The sequence below is a fragment of the Oncorhynchus mykiss genome, chromosome 23 (assembly GCF_057628025.1).
Source record: "Oncorhynchus mykiss isolate SJ-2025 chromosome 23, ASM5762802v1, whole genome shotgun sequence".
NCBI classification, from domain to species: Eukaryota; Metazoa; Chordata; class Actinopteri; order Salmoniformes; family Salmonidae; genus Oncorhynchus; species Oncorhynchus mykiss.
Genome location: NC_143044.1, coordinates 7,458,347 through 7,469,372, shown reverse-complemented (window position 1 = coordinate 7,469,372; position 11,026 = coordinate 7,458,347). Strand labels below are relative to the sequence as shown.

The 11,026-nt window shown below is 43.0% G+C and overlaps 1 protein-coding gene across 2 annotated transcripts in view; it reads left to right on the top strand.

The window, feature by feature from the left end:
• Positions 1-206: 206 nt before the first annotated feature.
• Positions 207-11,026, top strand: part of LOC110502346 (extracellular tyrosine-protein kinase PKDCC) — a 36,789-nt gene continuing 25,969 nt past the window's right edge. For both annotated transcript variants that reach the window (XR_005039155.2, XM_021580295.3), the window contains exon 1: positions 207-2,574. Coding sequence is in view for 1 of the 2 variants with exons in the window: in XM_021580295.3 (XP_021435970.1) it covers positions 1,774-2,574 (801 nt within the window). In the remaining variant the exon portion in view is untranslated. The remainder of the gene's footprint in view (positions 2,575-11,026) is intronic.

Sequence of the window (11,026 nt, the reverse complement as noted above, 5' to 3'; positions counted from 1 at the left end):
GATTTTTTTGGCCTAACGAAGCCATAGAGGCCGCTCCGTCTCGCCTCTGCAACACCAGAAATAACTAATTTGTCATTAAAGTAATCCAATTTTAAAAAACGAGGGCATTATTTTAAAGTTCGTCATTGTTTACCACAATAGAGAGCGAGACCTCTGCGTGAACTCTCTGTTTGGGCCCACTAAAAAGGGGTCGTGGCTCATTTTTTTTTTTTTAAAGTCGCTGGCACTGCTACAGTGTATTTACAGTAGACAAACACCACGGGATTTATTTAGGAAGGCGGGGGTGCTGGCTAACATGAGATTCCATTCGAGGAATGCTTATCTCAGCCGAGTTGAACAAAGCCTTATTGGAGCCTATTATTTGATTATTTATACAGCTTTTTTTTTGTAATGTCTGCTTTTAATTTAGTTTTACTTCTCAGACCCCAGAGACATAATTATACACATTTTTCTTTCCAAGTAACAGAGGGGCTCGCATAACTTCATCCTGCAAGGAGTCTGAACTTCTCTATCAATTTAAAACCGAGGTTGTAGATTTAAAGCAATCAAAAAGTGTTAGCTAAATGCAATACTTGCTGAAAAGCATTGTGCTCAAAATGTTTGTTGTCTCTTCTAAAGGCAATGCTCATTATTCATTGAAAACATTTCAACTTGCCTACTTGTCATGTTGTGTAACAATAGACCATCAGAATAACATCTACGAGATAGGTACCAATTTATAATATGGATGACATAACCAATTGGCTTATATTAAGGAGTGACCAGGTAGTCTGGCAGGTAGGAGCGTTGGTCCAGTAACCGAAAGGTTGCTGGATCGAATCCCGGAGTTTACAATGTAAAAACCTGGCGTTTCCCCCCCGAGAAAGGCAGTTAACCCACTGTTCCCCGGGCGCCGATGACGTGAGTGTCGATTAAGACTGCACCGCTCTGATTGAGGGTTTAGGTCAAATGCGGAAGACACATTTCAGTTCAATACGTTCAGTTGTACAACTGACTAGGCATCCCATTTTCTTTTGCTGAGGCGTAGGCCCCTATTAGAACGTATTTCGCAAACCATTAAAGGAAGTCTATATTTAAAACACATATAAGCCTAGCCATTCAAAATTGTGATTTCAAATAAGATTCATCCATCAAGAGCAATACTAGATATTATTATTAATGTCCATCAATCAACTAATGCGCCTTCATCACTCGCTTCAGTGGTCAGCTTTTGCGCGTGCCATTACTCGAAAAGGCATTTCGAAGAACCCTCAAACACCGCCCCACAGCTGCTGGTTTGTTGGAACTAAGTGTCCAGTGTATAGATTTTTCACATTGCACCATGGGTAGTGTGGTTGTAAAATGTTCTATGTAAGACGTACCCTAATGAAAACGCACTGCCTGGAGAACTACAGTGCTCACAGCTGCATGATATACGTATGCTGTCAATCACAGTGGCGTCACGGTTGTTCAGTCGCTCAGGGGGCTTCTAAGTAGGCTACGAGAGAGGACCCCTGCCTGATGCGCGCATAGGCTACATAAGTGGTGGGCTTTGCAGTCTGTGAAGGCAAGTGTATCACCACGATCAACCTTATATGGGGAGGATCTTCAACCTGCTTGGCTGCATAAATCATAATCAAGATGAAGACGTGATCATAGCGCATTCGGCATCGTTCGAGGCATCAGTATACCATTAAGTTCTGACGCGCACGATAGAACCGTGGACTCCGGGCAAGGCTACAGAGGTGGTAGACTGCTTAGGCTGGGGCTGGAGGCGAAAACAGACATATTTTAATGATATTAATAAAACTGATCACAATGAAGCGCAGAAGGATAGTGGTTGCGGCAGGTTTCTGTCTTGCCTTCTTCCTTGGTACACTGATGAATTTGCTGTATATACCAGGGTTTGAGCACCATCAGAACCATGACCATAGAGTACATCGGTACTACCACGAAAAACAGCAGCAGGTTACAGGCGATTCGCAGCTTCAAATCGGCGAGTCAGTCACTGAAGCTGTGGCCGAGTCCAATAGTAAACCTGCCGTAGGAAGCAGGCATCATCAGGACCTTCTGCTGCAGATACGAGAAAGATTCGATGAGGTTGTGCGGTACCGTCAGCGCCAAGCGCATGGGTCTGGCACCGGAGACCCAGTCCGCCAGCTGGAGAGACGGAGGCTCATGGATTCAGAGCCAGGGGACAATTGGGACCCTATCAAAGTAATTGAGCGAACCGAAAACCGACAGACGCATTTTCAAAATCGACTTTCACCTTCCATATACATGCCCACAGCATCACGGAAAGATTTCACTATGACTTTGAGCAGCGTTAACGGTACTCCGATGCTTGGCTGCAGCAGCATAGACAACGTGACCAATGTTCAGTACCTCGGCTCAGGCTACACAAAGGCTGTCTACAAGGCGTCTCTCAACAACAGCTTGTCGGTGGCTCTGAAATCGGTGGATTTCGGGGGACACGATATGGAAAATTGCGTAAAGAAATATGGTTCACCTGGAGACTGCTACAGACTGGCGTCCTTCAAAATAGTGAAAGAAATGACGCTGATGGAAAGGCTACAGCACCCCAACATTCTGAAGGTAATCTATATCTAGGCTAGCTAACAAATTCATACCTTACTGATCGGTGTCTTTTAGCCATTTCTGTTGCACAATTATTTATTTAGCCATAGGCCTAGTATCACACACAGACCTATTTAAGATGTAGTATATATTTGTTTTTGTTGCCTATTGCCTAAAGGATTTTTATCTGAAATCCATTAATTTCGTTATAACTTGTAGCAGTGGCCCTATAAATCATTTAAGTTTGACTTCAAATTTAACCCCATTTGTGCTCTTTACGCAGTATCGAAGTTAGTTAATTGCCATTTTGTCTTATACCAACAGCCAAACCATGAATCATTCTTTCCCTAATGACTGAATAACCATAGGTGTGAAACGTTACATTAAGCCTCTCGGCGTGTCAAAAGTGACACATGGGTTGAACACTTTGGAAATTGGTGTGTATTCCACTTCCACGAGTTTACTTGAGAAATCAGTCCAGAGTGCAGTGAAAACAAAATAGGCAACATGAAATAAGTGCATGGTTGGCCTATTATTAATAGTGCTATTTGGTGGATGTGTTGTCCGTTTAGTGGCTGATTAATAGTTTAGAGTTGAATGAGCGCCATCGCTTCATTGTTATCCTGTCGATTTTAAGCCGTTCAGCGGTTTGCTGGATCTGCATAGTACACAAGCCGGTGAGTGGTGAGACGCCCGAGGCTCTGCCGCATATTACCTTGTATTTTATTTGCATTTACACCAGATCTGTGGCGTAGCCTACCGATACGCGGGTAAATCATAATACATTTGTGTAAAAAAAAAATAAGAAGGCCTTTTTATTACGTTATATTAACAGCGCGTCTTTAAGCAGCTTGTCTATAACATCACCAATATAAGTGCATGCATGCGTAAAGGACGATTTTACAATTCAGACGGAGATAAGTAGCCTAGGCCAAATAGCCTTATCAATATCCACACTAATAAAGCATGTATAATCCACATAGGCCTACAATGTAGGTCTACAAATAGTGATGCCTGTACACGTATCCCTAGATGTATGCACAAGAACAGTTGCACGCCTATACTCAAGCATCTCACATTGTCCGATATAGGGCCAATATTTGAAGAATGTTATTCTAATGTTTCACATGTTAGGCTACTGTTTGAGAAAATATATGGCCTTGGGGTACTGGTTACATTGGCATTTATAGGCTACAGCATATAGGCCTAAGTCTGTGCTTGACTGTAATGTGTACCGCATGAGGCCCAATTAAAATATCCAAACAACAGCAATCCAAACGACATTGTCGAGGGCATTTCATTCTTTGATCGCAACTGTTGCTGGATAGATATGTAGTCATCAAACCAGTGGAAAACGTGCCGTTTTGTTTTTGAATTCAAGTGTAGCCTAGTTATTATAACTTAATAAAAAAGTAGGTCGGCTAATTTAAGGTAAAACGCTAGTTGCACTTTAACCAAGTAAAAAGTGGCACGTTTTCAAGATAGACCTACTGTTTTATAGGATGGTACAACAGAACCAAGACAGTAGCCAAACAGTCTATACAGAACATTTATTAAAATACAATACATGTAATCAATTATGCTCTCTAAAATAATTTTCTGGACAATATTATAAGTTTGTGATCTTTTGATCAGAATTGCTATACATTAGTATTTTGTTAGCGCAGTCGAACTGGAAGTTATCTATTTAAACTAAATATGTCATACCTATTTTGAGTCACTTCTATCAGACTTGATCTTTTTGTTTGCATGGTGAATGTAGAAACATTTTAAGAATGATACCCTAGCCTGGGATATAGGTGAATATCTGACCCGTAATCAAGTTATTTACCCTGTATGAAGCTTTAGAGGGAGTGTACATTCTTATCGAGATTTAAATAGCAAACAATAAAACAATATCACACCCTTATAAAATATGTATTATTGTAAAGCACATATTATTGTCAAACAATGTTAAACCCACATTAACCTTGAATTAAAATACAAAATTAACATATAAAACCAATGTACGTAAAACGTTCTTTTTTTTCTTGACTTTTTTAGACCTTAGTAAGGCTATCGGGAGTTAGGCCTCATTAGTAAGGCTATGGGGAGTTAGGCCTCATTAGTAAGGCTATGGGGAGTTAGGCCTCATTAGTAAGGCTATGGGGAGTTAGGCCTTTGCCACTTTCTTTTGTAACTTATTTCAATCTTTGACTTATAACTAACTGGGTGTCTTTCAATTGACTTACATTCAATAATTGAAATATTTCACATTATTAACTCATATCAAAACTCTCCTCCAAACTGGATGGCCAAGCTATAACCAGACATTCTTTTTTGACAACAGCACCGAACAGAGGGACGACATGTCACTACAGCATGTTGATACATCTGGACTGTTTTTCATGTTTTACTTGGTTTATTCATCAATAGGAAGTTATTTTCGTTATAGAAGTTCCGTTGCGGATTGGGGGGGGGGGGAGGGAAGAGCCCAATATAGTAGCTGCCCATCTCTCATCGCACACTTACTAGTCCGTGTTGTGATAGGTACAGACTTACATTAACATTGACTGTAATACAGGAGTGTTTATTTGTGTACATTTAAAAAAACAAAAACTTTTTTGTAGTACTGGAGTCTTGGTTTGTGTGTCCACTCAGACTTTTCTGGCTATCACAGTGTAATACACACACACACACACACACACACACACACACACACACACACACACACACACACACACACACACACACACACACACACACACACACACACACACACACACACACACACACACACACACACACACACGTACATGCTGGCATTTGTGTGACTGGAAAGTGCACTTTGGCTATCCCACTCTATCATCGTTGTCATAAGCAAATAATACCAAGATGATTTATTTCAGGATAAACATAAATAACAAAATTCATTTTCTGGCATGGAAGCTACATTGAGGGATTACAGGAATTGCTTTAGAAAATGTCAACATAAACTGGAAATGGTATGGAATTTCTCTCTCTAATCATAGGGAAAATATTATTTCCTCTTCATTCCTCTATGAACATGAGCACACTGGCCTTAAGGCTAATACATGCACTTTTTTGTGCACCAGGAAAAATGCCTGAATGACTTCTAGGGTAAAGTTAACTGGCATGCTCCACTAGCCGTAGAAATAATAAATCACTGGAATAAATCATGTATTAACTTTAAGACTGAATTAGAGCAATATCTCCATTACTAAAACAAATGTTTATTTTAGCTGGCTTAGGTTGATATTCATTTGACTTACTAGAATCATAACTTGAGATCTGTATGTATAACAATATTTTTCACGTAAATCTCCCATTGACATCAATGCATCATTTACAAAAAAAATGGTGCAAACTAAACAACTGGTTGATTGCAAGTAAACTTTTTTGTATGTTTAGTATCCCAAAGAGTATTTAATGTCCAGCTCTGCTGATCCAATATATCCTGTTAGAGTAATGAAGTCTGGCTCTGTCTGAGCAAAACAGTCTACAGCACACTGTCTGCTTAGTGTCTGCCTCTGGCCAGTCCTCAGTATGAGAGGAGGAGACAGAGGCTCAATGCTCTCTCACTGGAGAGAGGGGGATCAGAGGTAGAAACCAAAGCAGTTCATCTCTGTTCTCCTAACTCAGCACACTTTTGGTGTCAATAGTCATGTTGACTGATACTGCTTGTCCAGGATAGATGGGGGACGCTCCTGTGTAGAGGGGAGGAGTAGCGGGCGACTGACTGGGAGGTGGATTGTGGACACATGTTTCTTACACCAGCACGCACGGCAGGCGCCCTCCACCTTTCTCTGCCCTCGTCCATGTTAGAACGAGTGTGAACAATATGAATTTGAGCTGATCAGTGAGGGAGATAACAAGATGGGGCTACTTGCCTGCCCGGACTGAGGGCTGTGCGTGACGGAGGGAATGAGGGGAGGAGGGCCCGTGTGGCTCAGTTGGTAGAGCGTGGTGCTTGCAACACCAGCGTTGTGGGTTCGAGTCCCCATGGGGGACCAGTATGGAATAATTTTTGTTAAACAATGAAAATGTATGCATTCCCTCTGGATAAGAGTGTCTACCTAATGACATGAATGTAAGGGCTACCTGTCAGCAAAAGTATACGTGGTGGATACAAATGATCTGAGAGTGGTGGGACCTCTGGGCTGCTGCAGGGTTTCTGGCTGTGTAGCTGGATTATGTTTACACAAGCCTGTCAGCCTCTCCCTCTCTCCCCCAGGGCCTGCTCAGTAGATCTCCTCCGTTAGTTGGGGAATCAGTAACCAGGTTGTGTTAATGTGAAAGCTGGGTGTCTGTGGGCCTTGGGGTCAGTTTGAGGATGAGTGGACTGGAGACAGACTTGCAATTAAGCCCGGGGTTAACACTTTAACCTCCGACTTCCATGGGAAGGAAGCTGGGGGGAAAAGAGAACGCCAGAGAACTGTTGTCCCGGGCCTGCCCTGCCTCGCTAAGCCCTCAGCCCTGTTTCTGATCAACCCCTAGGGTATGTTGGGGCTCAGCAGCCCTGCAGCCCCCACACTCTACATGGAGAGCAGGGTGCCCTCATGACTCCCAGAACCCCAGACCATCACCACATAAACATAGGACATTTCTGCTTGTCTTCTTGCTCTGAAACGTTCCGAGAATATACAATACATGCACGTCATCACTTCTTAAGTAACAGATAAAGAAAGTCAAGGAAAGTACAGTTTTGAAGTTGAATATGGGCTGTTGTGTATGTGCTCATAGAACATCAAAAAAAGTCCCCCCAGTTTTAAAAGAGAAATGTGAACAATAATTTGATCGGATGAAGTAACATTGGTGTGAAACATTATTTGATATGGCCAGCGAGTCTCCCACATCATTTGCATTAGTTGAAGCTCTGTAACTTCTCCCCTTTATTTCACTCTGAGAACATGCTCAGCTCCTGTTAACTGGTAGTCTGAAGGTCAGGTATTGATTTGACAAACCCTGTGATGTGTTTAAGGAGGAAATAAGAAGGTGAATGTCACTCCAGAGTATTGGGAGTAAATTCTTTCTGCAAAACACCTTGTTGTGCAGCCCTCTCCTACGACACCGTTTTTTAAATGTTGTTTATTTTTACTGAGCGGTTGGAGAAAACAAGTCGATGAGAGTTCTTACTCAACAAACTTTTTTATGTTTCTATATGCTTCCTCCCCCTTTTCGTTGAGGATGTAAGGCACCAAATTCAGCAAAAAAAAAAAAAAAAAGAATTCGGTAGATTTTTACAGTCATCCAAAAAGTACTAAGTTAGCAGTCATACATATTTTCTTCCAGAACGCTCGCTTCCAGACTTTGTTTTCAACCCTATGAAGTCATGCAAATTATATAAGGGGAAAGATGTAATAAACGGAGTGTGTAATCATCGAAACTCAAAACGTTTAAACCCCTTTATGCACCCAAACTTACGGTTTTAACAATTTCACCCTCCTCTATTTAATGCATTATGAGTATCAAGTCCATCTAATGTACTAGGATCAATTCACATGGAAAAGGAAAATGACAGAGGGTTTTCTGCCAGTTGCACTTGGTCCAAGTCTCTGATTAAAACAAGGCATACCAAATCCAACCATTAATGTCATTCGATACACACACACACACACACACACACACACACACACACACACACACACACACACACACACACACACACACACACACACACACACACACACACACACACACACACACACACACACACACACACACACACACTGCTGCTACCAAACAACTGCTGCTACCAAACTCTTATTCTAATTCTAACACTCCTTGTGGGGACTAAACAATTGATTCCAATTCAAAATCCTATTTTCCTTAAACCTAACCCTAACATGAACCCTAACCTTAACCCTAAATCCCTAAACTAACCCTAATTTTAACCCTAACCTTAATTGTAACTGTAAACCTAACCCCTATGCCGAAAATAGCCTTTTTCCTTTTGGGGAACGGCAAAATGTCCCCTTGTTTTACTATCTTCGTGAGTACTTCTGGTCCCCACAAGGATAAACATGCACATACGCACGCATGCGAGCACTAAGTTAAACCCCTACGCTGCACATGGATAGACTTCAAACATGCATTTCATACAAGTTCATGAATAATAGTTCAAAGTATGTTACTTATTACCTGATTTGAGAGTGAAATGAAAAGCTCTACTTTTTGTACTGGGCTTTACAGTAAGTCCCCACCCAGTCCGTAGCAGAGATCCAGAGAGAATCCGGTTGGTATGATAGAGGTGTTCTTGTTTGACTGACACTCAGTCCTGCAGTGACCCTGTCCAACAGAAGAGCAGCAGTGTGCTCTGGGCTCTGGCAGATGCTGGGGATTTCATCTCTGGACAAACATGTCCGCCCCGGGGCCGGTTTGATCGGGGGCCAGGAGGCCTTCGGTAAGAGCGTGTGGTGACTGGGTTAACTGCCCTGCCGACCCCGGCGTTTATTTACACATTAATAATGTCCCACACAGAAATGCTTTTGTGGAGCACCGGTGCGTTGGCATATTATGACGCGCATAGCATATGTTCTCGACTATTTCATCTGCTACTCGAGCAGCCGTTCCAGCAGCAGCACCCCCCCCCCCCCCTTTTGGCTGCTAGACCCGTCTCACTCTGACCGCTACCCTGGTTACCCGGCCTCACCTCAAGCAGAACCTGCATGGATTCATTCTCTTTGTCCATCTTCAACTCTCAGCATTATTAACCGGTCTCAGTTGAAATGCACGTTCCCGCTACCCTACATTTAGTTTAGTAAGAACAGAGAGACCTTCCAACCTTCCTTCAACTCACTTCTTGTGTGTACAGCCAACTGGCCAGTGGGGGTTTGGCCTGTGTGAGTGTGACTAGTCCCTGGGCTGGTGTGTGTTTGTGGCCCTGGCCCTTGGCCCCCCTCTCTGTTCCCGGTGAGGCCATGCTGTGCTATGGCATGCTGACTCACTCCTGCCTCTGGCCGGGAAAGTGGTGAACTGCCAGGAGGTTGGCCTAATAGGCTTGGCTCCTAACGTGCCTGCCTTTTCACACTTACCTCACCTCAGATTTTCTCAGCCTTTTCACTAAGGCCTCGCTCTCTCATGCTCTATATACACCCATCCAAAGATGCAACTTAGATAAACCTCTATGTAAAGAGGAAACAGAGACACATCAAGACCTGGACTCACAACAGCAGAATAGATTCTGAACTCAGAACAGCACTCACAACCGAACCGTTCAGAATCCCGTTGCAGAAATATATAAATACATTTGCACAGATTTGATAATTCTCTGAAACGCTTCAATGAGGTCATGCCTTTCTCAGTAAAAATACATTATCAAACGACCGAGGTGAGTGACCTCTGAACCTCAGTCAGACAAAATGGCACCAGATTCAAAGCAAACACAAACACTGCCCCAGCATGCGTACAGCTGCTATCTCACTCTGGGCAGCCTTAGCTGCCAATGAGTCTCGTCTGACATGGAGGGAAAACACTGCCCTGATGCGGTCGTGTTCGCACAAGAATGCCTCCGCTGCACACAATACCAACAACTCCAGCACTGGCTGCAGACGTGGTGCATACAGTACACACAGCCTGGAGATGGCGTGTGCTGATAATAGTCATTACTGTGAATTCAATCTCAGATAACAAAACTTTCCGTACACTCCAACCCCTGGGAAAGCTTCTCTGGCATTGCCAAGGGCAATCTCACACGCACGCACGCACGCACGCACGCACGCACGCACACACACACACACACACACACACACACACACACACACACACACAGACTCACTCCAAAAAAAAGGTGTTAGTCCTGCATTGATGGCAGTATAAAAAAAAACACCATTCTTCTTTTGCTGCAAAAATGCACTTTAGATTCACATACTCAACAGAACATTTTTTTTCTACAGAGAGAAATAAAGAGACTCTACAACACTCGAAAACTTAACCTCAACTGAACTCAATTCATACATGCTTTTCTCACTGCACAAGGAAAAGGGGCTGATTTAAGCTCTATAAGTGCAGTCTTCTTCATGTGTTTGTCATGCTGCACCCAGTGGTGGGGTGAGGGGCCACTCTGCCAGCCTTGCCCACAAGCCCCTCCTATCCTCCCACAAGGTTGGCACCCACTGGGCACCTCACATTTCCCATCACACAGCACCGCTATAAAATGTCTCTGCGTCGCTCTTCACAGGCACACCCAAACTGCTAACAAGCAGTAGTCACCCTCAGAGAGTATGAAGCCTCCACTACTTTACTCTCAGACAACGCTACATTCTCACATCATTCACTTGTAAAAGCCTTTTATTAACCAATAAACAACATGCAATGCCACCTTCTCTGTTTTGCATAGTCAGTGTTTTCCCCGATGGTATGGTTGACAGCCGTATTGGTTGTTATGCTTTTAGATTGAATTTCATGCCCACTTATTTTAACCAGTTCTTCTGGCACAAATTATCTTACACAAATGTTTATGCAAGCAAAG